Source organism: Denticeps clupeoides, chromosome 5, assembly GCF_900700375.1.
Source record: "Denticeps clupeoides chromosome 5, fDenClu1.1, whole genome shotgun sequence".
Lineage (NCBI taxonomy): Eukaryota > Metazoa > Chordata > Actinopteri > Clupeiformes > Denticipitidae > Denticeps > Denticeps clupeoides.
This window is the reverse complement of record NC_041711.1, coordinates 32,791,028-32,809,713: the sequence shown is the minus strand read 5'-3', so window position 1 is coordinate 32,809,713 and position 18,686 is coordinate 32,791,028. Positions and strand designations below refer to the sequence as shown.

General features: G+C 49.2%; 2 protein-coding genes across 3 annotated transcripts; both read right to left on the bottom strand.

The window, feature by feature from the left end:
• Positions 1 to 148: 148 nt before the first annotated feature.
• Positions 149 to 6,469, bottom strand: coq3 (coenzyme Q3 methyltransferase). Of its 2 annotated transcripts, none has more exons than XM_028980604.1 (6): positions 6,017 to 6,469; positions 5,625 to 5,777; positions 4,758 to 4,857; positions 2,810 to 3,055; positions 1,562 to 1,811; positions 149 to 833 (listed from the first exon to the last, which is right to left on the bottom strand). In XM_028980604.1, exons 1-6 carry the CDS (start codon positions 6,151 to 6,153, stop codon positions 649 to 651), a joined length of 1,071 nt encoding a protein of 356 aa, XP_028836437.1. In that variant the 5' UTR covers positions 6,154 to 6,469; the 3' UTR covers positions 149 to 648. The 2 variants fall into 2 exon arrangements, with proteins under 2 accessions (XP_028836437.1, XP_028836438.1); XM_028980605.1 differs by having other exon boundaries at positions 1,562 to 1,721.
• A 1,884-nt stretch (positions 6,470 to 8,353) lies between these two features.
• pnisr (PNN-interacting serine/arginine-rich protein) lies at positions 8,354 to 18,288 on the bottom strand. Its single transcript, XM_028981796.1, has 12 exons — positions 18,201 to 18,288; positions 17,225 to 17,369; positions 16,970 to 17,152; positions 16,634 to 16,863; positions 16,383 to 16,551; positions 16,086 to 16,279; positions 14,312 to 14,455; positions 14,127 to 14,226; positions 13,533 to 13,586; positions 12,586 to 12,777; positions 9,054 to 10,086; positions 8,354 to 8,670 (listed from the first exon to the last, which is right to left on the bottom strand). Exons 2-12 carry the CDS (start codon positions 17,310 to 17,312, stop codon positions 8,640 to 8,642), a joined length of 2,418 nt encoding a protein of 805 aa, XP_028837629.1. The 5' UTR covers positions 17,313 to 17,369; positions 18,201 to 18,288; the 3' UTR covers positions 8,354 to 8,639.
• Positions 18,289 to 18,686: the final 398 nt, after the last annotated feature.

Genomic DNA, 18,686 nt, shown 5'->3' with positions numbered 1-18,686 from the left:
CAATAATTCCAGCGAACCCTCGTTTGACCTTCAAAAGGTCATAATTGCATTAGAATACAGGGCGGCTGATGAATAAATTCAAGTTTTTTTATTAGAATACTGAATACATCCCAAAATAAATAAGTGTGGAATAATACGATTCCGCTGGTTTCACGCCATCTTAGCTTATGTTGTTTATTATTATTTCAGGACAGTTCAGGTTTTAATAGGAAAAAAACTGACATTTTACTGATTTTTTATTTTTTTTTTTCCCCAATGGTGGAGAGTAACCACACCTATATTGTATTTTCATGTTACAATATAGGTGTTTCATTCATTTCACAGAAAACTGTGAAAGCAGCACTTTAAATGCACCCCAAGTTTACAGTTAATAACACTTCTACACATGGAACAATACAGTTAAATAAAAACAACCCACTAAAAAAAATGAAATAACACCGCACACCTCAAGATAAGAACCAGGTTTGCATATTGGGGTGGGCGTGGAGAGTCTCCAAAATGCTGGAGAAAACAGCACAGTAGCGAAGGGGTACGGCTCCCATTTTTATGGCAAAACGTCCATCAAGGATTAGAACTTCCCTCCAGCAACGAGTCGTCTAAACCTCAGCCGCGCCCCTTACGTCCAGCATCTGTCGTGGGTTCACATCCTCAGGCGTGTCCTGCTTGAGACATGGCCTCAGCCTGGTCCTCCACTGAGGCCCGGTGGGGCTGCGGATCCTCTTTCCGCTTCACCGCGTGGAGAGCGTAGTTGATTGCAGTGCTCTGTGTCCAGCTCCAGGCCCCGGACAGAGGGTTGTACAGCATGCCCCGGACCGTCTCCACGTAGAAGCCAGCTGAGATGCACAGAGAGAGACGAGTAGGTGGGTAGGAATTCAGCATCTCCTCTTCTTTTGACTCTCACTCTCATCTCGTATTTACAGGTTCAGGCCCTCAGGTTTATTATTATCAATATTATTGAGGTTACTTACACAAAGCCATATATTTCAAAGCAACTCTGGTGCTGATCATTATTATAAAAAAATAAGCAATACATTTTGTGTTTATTTATAAATATGACTAATCCTATATTTTCATATATTTACTTTATACTGAATATCAGTAAATATAGACAAATATCAGACAAGTCAGTAAATATTTCCTAGTATAATGCATAAATACTGTAGTGAAAAAAGTAGTGGAAATAAAAGAAATTATTTTTTTCCCCAAATCTATTAAATCTATTAGATAATTATAATAAAGACACAAATTTGATTTTGTAAATAGAGATTATGCCATGGTAAACCAGACAATACTATTAGACCATCCTTCACAGCTTTAAGGTGAAATTAGAATGATCAATAGCGACGTCAGTGCGAATAAATTCTAAATGCTTTCCAAAAGGGCTGACATGCAAAAATTTCACTGTGTGCACCATGTGCTGTGCTGTGTATCACATGTGACCATCGCTTCACTTTACTTTAAAAAGAGAAAATGTCGTCATTGACATCAGGGGTGAAATTACGTGACATTCACAACAAAAGCTCTCGCAAAAAGATTTTAAGTGCATCAAGTTCAGACTTACTGGCTTCCAACAACCTCTCCAGCTCCACGGGGCTGACGAACTTGTCCCAGTCGTGGGTCCCGCGGGGTACGATGCGCAGCACGCGCTCCGCCGCCACAATGCCCAGCACGTAGGACAGGTTGGTCTTGTTGATGGTGGTGATGAAGAGCGAGCCCCCTGGCTGCGCAGAAGGGCGAGGAACAATCTGTGTCAGGCATATCGGGGCCATTTCGCACAGTGGAACCACGACAGGGTTCTCCGTGGGAATGAGCTGTAACAGACTACATATTTTTATTCTAATAGTGACAGTTTTGACTAGTTTTAGTGCAATGATTATATATCTACAATCTGCGCGTGCTGACACCTCGTCACTATTCACACGGGCACAGGCAGCCGACCATCTTTCAGCCGTTGGAGAAGAATCCTGACATGACGGAGGGTGATGTACATTAATAGCCGTTGAAGCAAAAGATGCGGCACTTAAGATGAGCGGGCGGAGCTGAGCGTAAAAAGACGGGCGTTTAGTAAGCGGTCAGTCCGCATCAGCGTCCTCCCCTGCGGTTCCGCTGTGAGCTGATGCTTACGGTCCTTTAAAAGCACACATGGACGAGCACGAGACTCTTAATCGCCGGGTCGTGGGTTCAAGCCCCACGTTGAGCGCTTATCTTTAGGGGCGGCGGTGTCCTAGCGGTTGAGGAAGCGGCCCTGTAATCTTTAAAAAAAAAAAAAAAAAAGTGATTGTCACATGTGATACACAGCAGAACAGCACACGGTGCACGCAGTGAAATTTGTCCTCTGCATTTAACCCATCACCCTGAGTGAGCAGTGGGCGGCCATGACAGGCGCCCGGGGAGCAGTGTGTGGGATTATGGGGCCACTTCCTTAACCGCTAGGCCACCACTACCCAAATCAGAAGGTTTCCCACTGCTGCCCACTGTTAAATGCAGGGGGTAATTTTCACTGTGTGCACCGTGTGCTGTGACAATCACCTCACCGTCTTCTCTCTTTCTTACAGTTCAAACGAGTGTAAATGTCGTACCGCGTGGCTGCAGTTAAAAGAGCAGAGTGAAGTTCCCACCCACCGACTCTCAGTCGAAACGGCATTAGAGGATTTGGCCTTTCACTCTTCGTGTCAGTCCTTTAACCCGCTGACCCTGGAGATTAGACCATCTGTCCATCTCTCTCTCTCTATCTATCTATCTCTCTCTCCTCCCCATGCACGCCTCATGCATGCGCTGCTGCTTTAGCTCTACTATGCTGACGACGGACCTTCAGCAAGTGGCAGCAGCAATTCGCAAAGGTGTCCAGGTCCGCCAGATGTTCCACAACCTCGGAGGCCACGACCGCGTCGAACGCCCCCGGCGCCTCTCCCTCGGACAGCTCCTCCGCGGTACAGGAGCGGTACGCGACGCGCTGGCGCAGGGCGGGGTCGATGGAGGCGTGTAGCTCGGCGGTCCGCACGCTGTCGCCCACGGGGTCGACGCCCAACACGTCCGCTCCCATCCTGCCCAGGGGCTGAGAGGAGAGACACATTTGGACATCTTTCAGAACGGTTTACGCTGTAGTGAGATCTTTATTTATTGCCATTTTTCATCTCCCAAATACTGCAGCGTATATTCAACCAACTTTTGCTGCAGTGACTCATGATGTTTCACATTTACATTTACATTTACAGCGCCCCGTCCTGGACACGCTCGAGGACGTCGGGAAAGTGATGGATGCTACTAGTCAGCCGAGGGGCTTGTCTCGCCTCCACATCTGCTGTGAAGGAAACCCAGCGACTGGCTTAATTCCCCCCGACAGCAGACCAAGACCAGGGGAACGGGCCAGGGGGACAGGCCAGAGACACGGTCCAGGGGGACGGGCCAGGGGACGCGTCCAAGTGCTGCCGGGAAGAGATATGGGACCTTATGCTGTCGGTTTGGAGTTGTCCTTTCCACCACACCCTAACCAGCCACATCCAGTGGCACTTCCTTCCTTCAGCTTGATAGCTTAAAAGAGATGTTTATACTCGGAGGGATCAAGAGGAAACGTTGGATGTGACTGGCGGTTACTGCAAAGAACAGAATTCTACACTCAGGGGAATCTTCTCGTCTCGCGGTCATGTGATGTGCTGTCTGTGTTCTGGGTCTTCCTCTTTGTGGGAGGAGCCTGTAACTCCTCCCACACCTGACCCTAGTTGCTCGCCCGTCGGAGTGAGGCCGAAAGGGAGAGCGGGAAGGAAAGAGAGGAGGAAAGGGAGAGCGGGGAAGGAAAGAGAGGAGGAAAGGGAGAGCGGGGAAGGAAAGAGAGGGAGGAAAGGGAGAGCGGGGAAGGAAAGAGGGGGGAAGGAAAGAGAGGAAAGGAAAGGGAGAGCGGGAAGGAAAGAGAGGAAAAGGAAAGGGAGAGCGGGGAAGGAAAGAGAGGAAAAGGAAAGGGAGAGCGGGGAAGGAAAGAGAGGAAAAGGAAAGGGAGAGCGGGGAAGGAAAGAGAGGAGGAAAGGGGAGAGCGGGGAAGGAAAGAGAGGAGGAAAAGGGAGAGCGGGGCAGGAAAGAGAGAAGGAAAGAGAGAGCGGGGAAAGAAAAAAGGAGGAGGAGGAAGGGAGAGCGGGGAAGGAAAGAGGAGGAGGAAAGGGAGAGCGGGGAAGGAAAGAGGAGGAGGAAAGTGAAAGTGAAGTGATTGTCACATGTGATACACAGCAGCACAGCACACGGTGCACACAGTGAAATTTGTCCTCTGCATTTAACCATCACCCTTGGTGAGCAGTGGGCACCATGACAGGCGCCCGGGAGCAGTGTGTGGGGACGGTGCTTTGCTCAGTGGCACCTCAGTGGTACCTTGGCAGATCGGGATTCGAACCGGCAACCTTCTGATTACGGGGCCGCTTCCTTAACCGCTAGGCCACCACTGCCCCACCAGGGACAGGGACAGGGAAAGGGAGAACGGGGAAGGAAAGAGGAGGAAAGGGAGAGCGGGGAAGGAAAGAGAGGAGGAAAGGGAGAGCGGGGAAATACGCCAGACAGACAGACTGGCGTATTTCCTGCTGCTTTTTCATGGCCTGACTGTAGTCTTGTTTCAGGGCTTGACTTGTACTGTTTTCGATTTATTAAAATGACCTCGCTAAAACGTTGGTGGCGTTTCCCTCCCTCTCTCCTGACCTGGAGCAGGACGTAACATCTCAACATCAGCATTCCCTCCGCATCACTCTGACGATGCAGCTAGCCGTGCGCCAGCCTACCTCAGTGAGAACACCTCCTCCACAGCCCACGTCTAGGATCCTCAGCCCAGCCAGGGGTCCGCCCCACTGCCGACGGCCGTGCACGTTCAACAGATTGTCCCTGAAATCCAGAGGGCAAAGGTCAGTGACATTCCAGTCACAGCCTTCATCTGCAGGCGCACAGTGGAACCTGGGCCATCCTCCTCGTCCTCCTCCCAACACCTTCATGCTCCAGCACCCTTCCGTCCTGCTCCCCCCAGGCGCTCGCCACAAGATGCAGTCTCCGCCCAGCAGCCACCGCACTAACTGCGACGCAAGGCCACGGTGGCCCTGAGACCGACGCCCCCCCGGCGTTTTCTTGCCATGACAAAGACGGCAAATGCCTTTGACTGGACCTTGGGTCACTTCGGCGTCCACAAACATTAACCACTAAAGAAGTAAATAAATAGCCTCCACCTCAAACAAATGTAATGTTAACGGTGATGAGCAGCAACAGCAGGCGTGTCCCTCATTTAAACCCGCCCCCAGGGCAGAGTCACATCGGTGCTTCCTTTCTAATTATGGGACGGATCGTGCGGGAAAGGGAGGGATGGAAAGTGAAGTGTGGCACATTAATAATGCAGCGTGGTGACACGGATCCTAGACCTAGCGGTTAAGGAAGCGGCCCCATAATCAGAAGGTTGCCGGTTCGAATCCTGATCCGCCAAGGTGCCACTGAGCAAAGCACCGTCCCCACACACTGCTCCCCTGTCATGGTGCCCACTGCTCACTCAGGGTGATGGGTTAAATGCAGAGGACAAATTTGTGCTGCTGTGTATCACATGTGACAATCACTTCACTTTTTTTTGCCCTGCATCAAAAATGAGGCCTTGAGAGTGGCGTACACACCTTACGAAAGGCACCCGGAGGTCATTCATGGAGTGCAGCGCCGCAAACGCTCCCTGCAGATCCCACCACTGGCTGGCCAGAGACTGGAACTTCTTCATCTCCCCGGGGTCGAGGGTCGAATGAGAGGCAAAACGGACGCTTTGATTTTGACACCTTTCAAGACACAAAAGCGACAGAGTTTGCTCCCTGGTTAGTTAATGTATGTTAAAATATATATATATATATATATATATATTTTTTTTTTTTTTTTACAAATAATAGAAGTCTCTAAAAGCTGCTGCATCATCAGCCCAGCAGGATTCCCCACGTCATCCACCACCGAGGTGGCGCTGTGCATGTTCAGTTCCAGCTCCTGGTGCGGAACAGAGACGACAGCACCGAAGCACGGCTACCTTGTTCCCGGGGTGATCTGGAGGTCTTGCGCCCCTCGGGTCTGCTGTCGGACGGCCCAGGAGCAGAGGTTCGCAGAGCCAGCGCCGCCCGGACACCGCAGCCCGTGGAGCAGGCGCCCCGCGTTCTTACAATACATATTCACAGCAATAATAATAATAATAATAATGATGATGATGATAAAACGCCAAGTTCGCGCTGTCGCACCCAACGTGGCCCGCGGGTGTCCCGCTGCTCTTTATTCCGAGTAGAAACGGGGCGGGACGAGAACAGTTCCCACCAGTCGAACGCTGTCACTTCAGCAGTCCGTCGGTTTACTGGCGGGATTAGAGAGAAGTTTGCGAGTCCGCGTCATGCCAATGCTAACATGCCAGATGCGAGCAGCGTAGACAAAAGCCGCCTCATGATAAGCAGCGTCGTACGTTGACGTCGCCGCCATATTGTGAGTGGCTCGTCTATGGAGAAGTCAAGTAAAGACGTTCAGACTCGATCAAGATGGCAAATTTTTACAACGCAAAAATCATTGATAAGGCTGAACTATTGTTCTTTGTTTATTTGGATATTGTATTATCACGTTGAATGTTAAGATTATTGTGTATATTGAAATGTATTTCGGACTATTAATGGATTGCGGTCATCGGTGAGAGTTCTATTCTTGATTTGTTTGAAAGACAAAGCGTGTCATATGAAGACTGTAAATTACAATTATTTTCACGAAGACTAACTTGAAGGATTTAGTATGATTTGACATATTATTTGTATAGCCCATGCTCTTTTCTCTCATTTCTCTGTCCCTCTGGCCGCTAGTCGTGCTGGCTGCAGCCTATTCAGCTAGAACAAGGAATAAGAACCCGGTGCGAGAGTGTAACATCTTGTAAGAATAACGTAATTCGCCTCAGTAAACTCACCTTGACCTCGTCCTGATGTCATCCAGAGACTCTCATCAAACTAGAAAGTACTTGCTGTTATAATTAGGAATTTTGTAAGGCATTTGTGTAAAAATAAACCCAAATTATTAATTTAACTAAAACCACTTTTATCCATATACATTAGCAATTAACTGCGGATTACATGCGTTTATGAAGATTGTTGTTGTGACTATAGCTGTTATGATTATTGTTCTTTGCCAGGAGAAATGTACGCTGCAACAGCGTCTCCTTGCTCGTCAATCACTGATGTAATGATATTGTTATTGAATACAATCAAACAGCCAGTCATTTTCTGAAATGTACACTGATCCTAGATCTGAATGAATGAAAAAAAATCTAATTAAATACTTAGTTCTTTACATAATTACACAAACATTATCAATGGAAATTAAATTTAATCAACCCATGGAGGTCTGCATTTGGAATCACACTCAAAATTAAAGTGGAAAAACACAACAAGCTGATCCAACTTTGATGTGATGTCCTTGAAACAAGTCAAAATGAGGCTCAGTAGTTTGTGTTGGCTCCACGTGTATGACCTCCCTACAACACCTGGGCATGCTCCTGTTGAGGTGGCAAATGGTCTCCGGAAGGATCTCCTTTCAGACCTGGACTAAACAATCCAGTGGTCCAGCTGCTGCCCTCCTCCACATCTCCTGGTGTACTGGCCCGTCTCCTGGTAGCGCCTCTGGACACTACGCCGACAGACACAGCAAACCTTCTTGCCACAGTTCACAATGATGTGCCATCCTGGATGAGCTGCACCACCTGAGCCACTTGTGTGGGTTGTAGACTCAGTGAAAGCATCTCCAGCATTCAAAAAATACCAAAACATCAGCCAGAAACCATAGGAACTGAGAAGTTGTCTGCGCTCACCGGCTGCAGAGCCGCGCTTTTATTGAAGACGTCTTGCTAATTGTCGTCTATTCCGTTTGCACAGCAGCATGTAAAATTGATGGCCAACGTTGCTTCCTAAGTGGACAGTTAGATTTGGACTTGGAGTTGCACCGTTTTATTTTTTTTTGACCAGTGTATTATTTGAACGTGAGTTTCCGCGCTCGGTTTACAGGGTGGACTGGTCCCTCGGATTATGGCAAATGCAGGGACACGTGGCGTGAACCTCGCACTTCCGTTTCCCTACATTAAACTTGCCTGCAATGAAATGATCAAACCCGCTCCGGATAATGAATTAGCGTGGTAGTTAAACACAGTTAACTTCACCGTATAAGTACTACCATTAAATGGAACGAAGCGAGTATGCGGGGATTCATCAAAAACTAAAAACACTTGGCAAAAGGGAACAAAATTATTGTTGAAAGAAATGTAAATCCAACGTGTTAGGACGTGCTTTGTCTCGATTGTACTTTTATGCAGCTAGCCTGTTAATACAACAAAAATCACATGCACACATACAAGAATTACTGGTTTTATTGGACAATTTACAGTAATGGGAGAATTCTTTGCCTGTTGGTTTTAAAATGTTTCGTGTGCAATGCTCTAACTACTCTGCGTAATGCAAGGCAAGGGGGAAATTAGCATTCAAAATCTCAGACAGCACTTAAAAATGTCACATTATTTACACACATCAGGGAAGCGGGAGTGGAGAGTTCACCTACACCAATGCCTCGATAATGAGACAAGCCTGCTCAACTCATGGAATTTAAAATAAGACCAAAGATCAGGGACAGGCTCCTCGTCAGCGCCAGCGACGGGCTGGAGAGTTGGACCTGAAAGAGAGCCGTGGGGGCAGAATGATTAGTTCGGTCGGTAAAACACACACACGCGCACACACACACACACACAGGCACAAAATTAAATTTAATAGATATAAAAAAAAAAAAAAAAAAACTGAGATTCAAGCATTAATATCTACTGCTGGAGCTGAAATATTACAACGGTTATCAGAACAGTGAAAATGGTCAAATGAGTAGATATTCAAGCATTTAACCCCCCCCATCACTGTAAACATGTTTATCCTGTACAGTAAAAGAAGGGTTCGATTATTACAAAACATTTCACAAAGACATTGCAATTATCACACACACACACACACACACACACACACAATACAACTACAATGAAATGAGAGGTAGAGAAATTGGAATACTACCTTGATCGTGATTTAGACTTGTGTTTGCGGCTTGCCTTCTTACCAGACCTGTGAGATTTTTCCGTTGACCGTGACCGACTACGCTTGGACTTTTTAGACTTTTTCTCCTTGCTAACCTCGGGGGACGGGGACCTGCTCCTACTGGTCTCGGACTCTGAACGTTTCTTGCTAGGCCTGCCGGAGGGTTTCTTGCTAGACTTGGCCTCCTTGGAGTCCGAGTACTCGCTCTCCTTCCTCCTCCTGGACTTGCCGTTGGTGTCCTCCTGCGCTACGGTGTCCCTGCCCTTCTCTCGCTCCTTACCCTTCTGCTTGTCCCTCTTCCTGTCGGAGTCCCTCTCCTTCTTCTTCTTGTCCCTCTCGTGGCTGCGGCTCCTGTCCCTCCTCTTGCCCTCCCTGTCCCTGTCCCTGCTCGGGGCTTTCTGCTTCCGCCTGTCGCGGCTGCTGCTGCGGCTGCGCCTGCGCTCCTTGCTGCGGCGCCGGTCGCGGCTGCGGCTCTGGCCGCCCCCGGCCCGCTCCTTCGACCTGCTCTTGCGGCCCCTGCTGCCGGCCCGGCGCTGGCGGGAGCGGCTCCGCTTCCCGCGGTGGCCGGACGAGCGTTCGTTGCTCCGCCTCCTCTCCCGGTCCTTGTCGCGTTCGGAGTGGCGGCGCCGCGCGCTGCGACTGCGGCTGCGTCGGTGAGCGCTGCGGGAGGCGGAGCGGCTGCGCCTCCTTTTCCTGCGGGGGGACGAGGAGCGGGACGAGCTGCGAGAGGACGCGGAGGAGGAGGAAGAGGAGGAGGACGAGGAAGAGGAGCGGCTGCTAGAGGAACTATTGGAGCTATCGGAGCGGGAAGTTGTGCTGTGGCGCTCGTTGGGTGTGCCCTCCTTGACTGACCCTACACCTGACCTCTGCCTGACCTCGCTGGGCTCGACCTCGCTCCGCGACCTGTGTCTCTCTAATGGAGGCTCCGCCTCCCTGTCCCTGTGCTTAGGCTCTTGATGCTCCTCCTCCAAAGCGGCCCTCTCCCTGCTCATTTTCTCCAGGACCACTTCATCTGCAAAACAACGAGTCAGAGTCACACGTCAAAGCCACCAACCAACCAACCAACCAACCCACCCACCAACCAACCAACCAACCCACCCACCAACCCACCAACCAACCCACCAACCCAGCTTCACCTTCCAGTTCCACGCAAACAAAATCATTCCGATAATACAAAACCTCTACGGTGGTTCCTGACACACTCGCCTGTGAACCAGAAGACCCAGGTTCAAATCCCACTTACTACCATTGTGTCCCTGAGCAAGACACTTAACCCTGAGTGTCTCCAGGGGGGGACTGTCCCTGTAACTACTGATTGTAAGTCGCTCTGGATAAGGGCGTCTGATAAATGCTGGAAATTAGGGCTGCAACAACGAATGGATTGAATCGATAAAAATTGATTACGAATTTCCTAATCGATTCGTTATGTTGTGCGACGCGGAGACGTTTTATTATTAAAAAAAAAAAAACTTTATTTGAGCGCGGAGTGGACACACTCGGTCTCTCTCACGCACAGATGCTAGCAGAGTTTGGCGCCTCATAGACAGCGCGGAGCAAAAATAAAAATAAAAACCGAGCGGAGGTATAGAGGACAGATACATGGCGGAGGCAGAGAAATCTGCGCGAAAATATGCAAAAGCGACACGGCACGGGAGCACCACGGCAATGATCCAGCACCTGAAACGCGTGTTTGATGAGGAGGAAGGGAGTTGAGCAGCAGGGTAAGTCACTACAGAATCCTACTTTAGTTCCGCTGTGAAGTGAGGAACGTAATGTCCCTGGTGCTGGTGTTTAACTCGCCGCGGAGGACAACTAGACGGGGACGTACAGCGCCACCTACAGGTGTGGAGGGGGGATGAAACAGCGTTCGGACTGTTCTCTGCGTCTCCGTGTGGACGACTCGCCTATTGTGTCCCTGAGCAAGACACTTAACACTAAGTTGCTCCAGGGGGACTGTCCCTGTAACTACTGATTGTAAGTCGCTCTGGATAATGTCGCTGTAAATGTAAATGTTTACCCGTCATTCAGCTTGACAGGCATGACAAGTTAGCGTTAGCGCGTTAATAACAGTAGTAAAGCAGGGGTGCTATAGTTACTTTGCATTAAAAGACTAAAGACATGTTTTAGCCTTTTTTGGACCATTCATTTTTCAATCTGTTGTCATGTATAGCTACACTGCAAAAATAGCTTTTCTTACCTAGTAATTTTGTCTCGTTTCCAGTCCAAATATCTAAAAAATCTTAAATCAAGATTACTAGACAAGAAAAAAGGCATGAGAAAATTAAGTGATGCTTAAAACTTCTGTTTGAGATTATATCTCATTAAGATTAGTTTTCTTACCCCATTGGCAGATAATTTTGCTTGTTTTAAACAAACAATCACTTCATTTTGAGATGTTTTATCAGAAAACAAGACATCATTTCTTATGCTTTTTCACGTGTCTAGTAAATGTATCTTGATATAAGATTTTTTAGAGATTTGGACTGAAATCAGGACAAAACTACTAAGTTAGAAAAGTAAGTGTGTGTGTCAGTGTGAGAGTTTGTGAGTGTGTGCGACTGCGAGTGTGTGCATCTGCAGTGTAGTGTAGAGAACAAGTTCTGACATTCAAACAAATCCTGTAAAATTTTCTGATTTGTATTGTTCTTTATTTTTTTTATAAATTATTTATCGTTCTGGCAGCTCAGGTGGCACTTTATTTATAAAAAAAAAGTCTATATTTGGCAGATGTAAAGCATACATGTGTATGTTTTTTTGTGTTAGTCAATTGTTTTTATTATTATTATAAAACAGCTCAAGGAGAAACATGTTTGTGCACTTTCTAAAGATTTTGGTTCTGTTTTTGAATAAAGGGTTGGAAATGAATGCTTTTCTTGTTTTTTTTTTTTGTTTTTATCCGATTCTACGATTAATCAAAAAATAATTATTGCCAGATTAATTGATTATTAAAATAATCGTTAGTTGCAGCCCTACTGTAAATGTTAATTTACTCCGGGGAAAACTACTTTACTTTACAGACGCTTTTATCCAAAGTGACTTACAGGAGGAAGACACCAGCAATTCTCGTTCAGTTTCTATAGATTTTTAATTTACAAAACCAAGAGCCCCGATAAGGCCGAACTTGTCAGAAAAAGAACATGCTCGGAAGTTAAGCACTAGACAGAGACGAATTTAAAACAAAAATTTGTGCAGTGTGTGCGTGCATGTGTTAGTGTTTTCAAGACCAGAGTCAAGTTGCCAGCGAGTTCTGCACATCTTCGCCGGAGTTTCTCTTACCCATTAAAGGAAAACCTACAGATCTCCAGCCTCATTTCCATTTACCAGACGCCCTTATCCAGAGCGACTTACAGTCAGTAGTTACAGGGACAGTCCCCCCCTGGAGACACTCAGGGTTAAGTGTCTTGCTCAGGGACATGATGGTAGTAAGTGGGGTTTGTGAAATGGTCCTGCATGTCGCTGCAGCCGCCGAATGTGTAATATTACGGGACGTGGTTGCGGTATTTTTTCTCACCCTGAGCGGCCGGACTGTCCGGCGCCTGCCTCTCCTGCTGCAGCTGCAGCTCCTTCTCCTTGCGGCGGAAGGCGTCCTGCTTCTGGCGGATTCGGTGCCGGAGCTCCTCCTCGTCGGTGTCGGAAGACTCGGACCCCCTGGCGCTGCGCTCCTCGTCCTCGCTGTCGCCGGATCCGTACTCACCCAGCCCCCCTGCGGCAACAAAAGCCCGTTTCTTACAGCAAGCGGCGCCGGACGGCCCGGCCGCACTGTTCACAGAAAGAGGCGCTGCAAGCAACGCCGGAGGCCGCCGGCACGATCCTCGCCTACGCTCATTGGACACTTTATTAGACACGCCTACCCAGTGCGCGTGTTCGCTTCACTAAATGACCGTGTAGTCCCGCATCAGTGATCATTCTTTGCTGGGCCGCCCTCCGTCCAGCAGCACAGCACACGGTGCACACAAATGTGCCCGCTGCATTTAACCATCACCCTTGGTGAGCAGTGGGCAGCCATGACAGGCGCCCGGGGAGCAGTGTGTGGGGACGGTGCTTTGCTCAGTGGCACCTTGGCGGATCGGGATTCGAACCGGCAACCTTCTGATTACGGGGCCGCTTCCTTAACCGCTAGGACACCACTGCCCCACCACTGTGCCTGTAGACTCCTCCCAAAAGGACCATGAGGTCCCACTACCGTCCCATTGTCACTGCTGAGCGGATAAGGGCCCAAATGACATCACCACCCAACCACCGGTTAATGAGGGTTCCTGCTGGCTGAGGCTTCTAAAATGTCCTGGTACAAGGGCAGGCGTCCCTAATAAAGCGTCAGCTAAACGCATTTCAGCATGCTGCTAACACTCTTCTGACCATAAAGCCATGTATGAAGGTCTGCCCCCGGGAGAGGGTGACCAACCACGAGCCCGCCCCCTGCCCGCCCCGCCCGCCCGGCAGAAACGATGGTACACTCACCGAGGCCGGTCAGAGAAGCCAGTGCACTTGACTGTGCCAGCTGTTTTGCAGGAGCTTTGATTCACATCAACAACAGGAACAACATGTTAAAACACAAACATCCACCATTTTCTCATAGCCAAGAGTCTCTAGAGAAGGGGGGGGGCACAGATATACAGTGTTCAGAAGAGCTGGCTTAGGCAAAAAAAAAAAATAAAATAAAGAGAGAAAAATGGTTAACAAACATGAAAGACAGAAGCACTCATAACTAACGCAGTGTGTCGCTCCAGCCGATCTACTGCTCACACTTTCTCGAGGGGGTCGCCCCGCCCCGAGTCGTGAGAGAATTAACCCCGGACTCTTTTCATTCTTTTTAAAACGACACGAGCAGAGAGTGACTGAAGGGGACATTTCACACAGAACAGCACGTGACAGCCGGTTACAGTGCGGTGCAGAGCATCTGTCTGCCCAAAGAACACACACACACACACACACACGGCATTTCAGAAGGGCAGAGTTACAGAGGTTACTACGAGTGCCCAGTGAGGGCTCTTTCCGTCAGGGTAATACTGCAATGGCGGGAGAAGATGCGCTGGCTCGAAGAATGGATCAGACCTTTGGTGGCCTTGCGGTGCGTCTCTTTGGCCACGTGGCAAATTTCTTCGTTTGTGACCTCAAGCAGAATTTCAGTCAGCAGCGTTTTGGTAATTAGCATCTACAGAGAGAGAAAGTGGTGATGCATTGACCCGAACGAGCCCATAGGCAGAACGCACGATGCCGAAAGCCAAGTAGAAACTAACCAGCTGGAACTCCCTCTCTTCCTCGGTCATCTCCGGCTCACTCTGCTCGTCCCGTGCGGGGGATGGACTCCGGCTAGAGAACTCCGGCTTTTGTGCAGGAGCCTCATCCGGCTCGCCCTCTTCACCATCTTCATCGTCGCTGTCCTGTGACGGGGGGGGGCAGAGGAAACATGAACATCCCAGCACCCCACAATCGCCCGGTGTCAGTTTCACAAAAACACCTTAACAGATCTGCAAACGTATTTGCATATACTGCACACATTTACTTTTATATATATATATGTGTGTGTGTGTGTGTATATATATATATATGTATGTATGTGTGTGTGTGTGTTAGGGCTGCACGATCTTGGGAAAATAAAAACAAAATGTAATATTGTTGAATATTGTGATAACGATATTTCTTGCGATATAACATTTCCCTAGAGAAATGCTTTTTTAAATTATTATTATTAGCCATTTAAAAACTCATTTATATATGTAATAATCATGCTAAAATAAACAGGCAATATATATATTCATCTGATCTAATTAAATCCAATTCAGGCTAAAAAGAAACAATGTGTCAAGGAAGTTGCAAATATTTAGCCTTCAAAACATTATGAATGACTTAAAGCCCTCTGCAGATATTCTGATTTCTGGTTTGCTGATACAGAGTACTTAATAAAAACATTATTTAAATTTACAGGCAACAGCTTTAGTCATAGAATTTAATAAATAAACAAACACTTGCGCTATAATCTGGCTGGTGTATTTTGCGTGTAACCTTTACGGCATTTACCAGACGCCCTTATCCAGAGCGACTTACAATCAGCAGTTACAGGGACAGTCCCCCCCCCTGGAGACACTCAGGGTTAAGTGTCTTGCTCAGGGACACGATGGTAGTAAGTGGGGTTTGAACCTGGGTCTTCTGGTTCATACGCAAGTGTGTTACCCACTAGGCTACTACCATCCTTGTTATGGTTATGCTAATTAGCGAGGCGGGGCTAACACTGCTGCTCCACATATCCTTGGTAGGCTGTGGATTTGTCATGTAGTTTAGGCAGCTCCTTGTCAGTCATGTAGCGGCGGCTTGGGACGTCATATCTGGGCTCCAGAACGTGGAGACGACGCAGGAATCCCACATTTTCTACCTCCGAGAGTGGCTGGTCACGCCATGCAATGTACTCGATAATCGCCCGTGTTGTTTTCAATGCACGCCGATTGTCTCTGGACATTTTCTCTGGTCTTGCAAGAGTTTGCTGCAGCGGGCACTCGGCACCTGCGATCAACCCCTTACACGCCACTCAAACACAGACATTTCTCAGACCGTGGCATCGGCGGACTTTTAATGAGTATGAGCACTTCTCGGTATCGGTGCATCCCTACTATGAATTCGGACATACTACTACGGGTAAATGTTGGGAGTTATGGGGATTTAATGCAGCCTGTGCAGGGGGAGAAACTCTACACCGGGAGGTCGAGGCGTGGGGCTGCAGGAGAACGTATTGGCCGCCTCCCTATTTTGTGGAAGCCGGAGGAGTAAGTATTGGCTGTTGGCGCCACCTACTGGCATCCGTTCAATGAAAAGCGTTATTCTGAACCGGTCATAATGGAGCCGACTTCTCCTTTCCTGACCTCACGGCGACGTGTCTCTCTCTCTCTCACTTCCTCTAGAATTTTTGTGTGTAAAGTGGCGTAAGTCATGTTATCTGTACGTGACAAAGTTTGAAACTAACTACAGAAACTCATACAAATGCGAGGTAAACGGTTCAGGCCACAAGCGAACACGTACAAATTTACTCTTCCGCGGCAGCCAAGGTCCATCGCCCTCTTCCTCGGCCATGTCCCTGTCCTTGGTGCTGTCGTTTGATATTTCGGAACGCTGCTTCTCCATCCTCTCTCTCTCGAGTTTCTTCTGTTTCTCTCGGTCCATTTTCTCAAGCCCTTCCCTGATCCAAGCTGGCAAGGTCCTCCTCTTCACAGCATCTGGGGGCAAATTCAATAATGCAACCGTAACGCAATCCAACCGAAGAGTCACGTCCCATCCCAGCCACACTGTCGCTTTGTAGGCTTCCAAATGGCAGCTCACCAAGGGCAGGGGGCTCCTGCTTGGCCGCCAGTTGGTTCGGGGACCTTGGATGTTCTCTAAAGCCTGGAGGTCGATCCCGTCTGTTCTGAGGAGGACCCTGCTGCCAGTAAGGGGGGTGAAATCCTGCAGCGGGAGGTCCAAACCCCGGAGTGGCTGCTGCAGCACCATGCTATGGGAACAAGGCATTAAATTAAACCGCCTGACATAAACCTCAAAACCATTTGATGTCGTACATGCAGGAAAAAAAATACCTGATAATCAAACTGAGTGATCGGGGCCATGGTGTAGCCATCCGGCTGGCCCCTAAAGCCATGGCTGTTTTGAGGGAAGCTGCCGTGGTGGGAGTCAGAGGTGAACTCTGCACTGTCCTGGCTGTTGCTGTCCTCAGACGGCGCCACGACGTCCATGGGCCCAGGCCCTGGGGGTATCCAGGCCTGGTCTGGAGGCGGAGGCGCAGGCTGCTGACTGTGCATCCCCCACTCTGAGGGACAACAAGCCGGCGTTGAGCAACATCCACCGCGGACACAGAGACTGGCCAGTCATGTGAGAGCTGGACCCAATTCATCGAATAAACAGGAAAGATGTACCAGGCTGCCACATCCTGTTGAAGTTGGGATCAGCCGGAAAGGACCCATGGTTATTGTGCGGCGCTGGTTCTAGGCCTGGGATCTCCTGGCCGTTGGGCTGCAGGCCCTGCGGTTCTGGGCCGCTCCCAGTCGACTCCTTTTGTGCAATCCAGGCTTGGGCCAGCGCCGCCCAATCCACCTGACCTGCCGAAGAACGGTCGAATTAAAACCAGCAATCGCGACACCACCCAGCAGCACCTTCGACGGGCCATTTACTTGGGTCCTGCTGGTGCTGGAAGGACTGCATCCACTGCTGCTGGCTCAGCGGCCACTGTGGCCAGGGCTGCCCACCCTGGTCCCACATCTCTCGGGCTGTTCGATCACCTCCCGGGTTCAACGGTGATCAGTGTCAGGGACCCGACTGCATGGAAAGAAAGACCACGTAAGCGCGAACACACACACAGAGTGGTAGTAGCCTAGTCGCTAACACACTCGCCTATGAACCAGAAGACCCAGGTTCAAACCCCACTTACTACCATTGCGTCCCACTTAACCCTGAGTGTCTCCAGGGGGGACTGTCCCTGTAACTACTGATTGTATGTCGCTCTGGATAAGGGCGTCTGGTAAATGCTGTAAATGTAAACATACACACATACAGAGAAGTAGCGTGTTTTCACCCCGACCGGGTGGTAGTAGCCTAGCGGGTAACACACTCGCCTACGAACCAGAACACCCAGGTTCAAACCCCACTTACTACCATCGTGTCCCTGGGCTGTGCATGCTAGCTCGGAAATAAAAATAATAATGAAACCGGCTCACGTTTCCGATTCGAGTTTAAAAACGTTAAGATTTGATGCTTCTCTGCGGTGCGTCGCGCTGCACGTTTAGCCGGCCGCTGGCTGCAGAAACACGGGCGGCCGGCTGCGCGCTGCCGTGTCGCCGGTGCGGTTTTATTATTATTATTTTTTTAAAAGGGGGACGCCGTGGCGAGCAGACGGGTTCGGTCACCGCGCAAAAACAACGGCAGCGACCCGCCGCCGGAGGTGCAGCGTTCTCCCCGAGCAGCTAGTCGGCGGCTAACCCGCCGCGCTGCTCCCTTCCAGGCCGCGCACAAGGCGGGACCGAGGCGCGCAGGAGCGGGGAAACCGCGCGTCGCCCGAGGGGTGGGAGACTAGCGTCGAGTTTTATTACGCGGGCATGTCGCTCGAACGGCCACGGTCACGACGCACGACGCGCCGTTTCCCCCCCTCACCTCTTCCAAGAAGCGTCTTCGTTCTCGCACCCAAGATGGCGCATCTGCGGGAAACCCGCTGCAGCGACGACTTCCTGTGCAGCTTCCACGCTTCAAAATAAAAGTTCGGCATTACAAATTATACAGTACAGGCCAAAAGTTCGGACACCTTCTCATTCAACGTGTTTTTTTGTTTTTTTTTCATGACCATTTACGTTGGAAGATTCTCACTGAAGGCATCAAAACTATGAATGAACACATGTGGAGTTCTGTACTTAACAAAAAGTGGAGACCTGGCCTCCACAGTCACCGGACCTGAACCCAGTCCAGATGGTTTACTTTACTTTACTTTACTTTACTTTATTTGGCAGACGCTTTTATCCAAAGCGACTTACAATGGGAAGACACCAGCAATTCTCGTTCGATTTCTATAGAATATCAAGTATACAAACTAAGAGCCCTGATAAGGCTTAGACTTGGTTGTCATAAGGCTTAGACTTGGTTTGG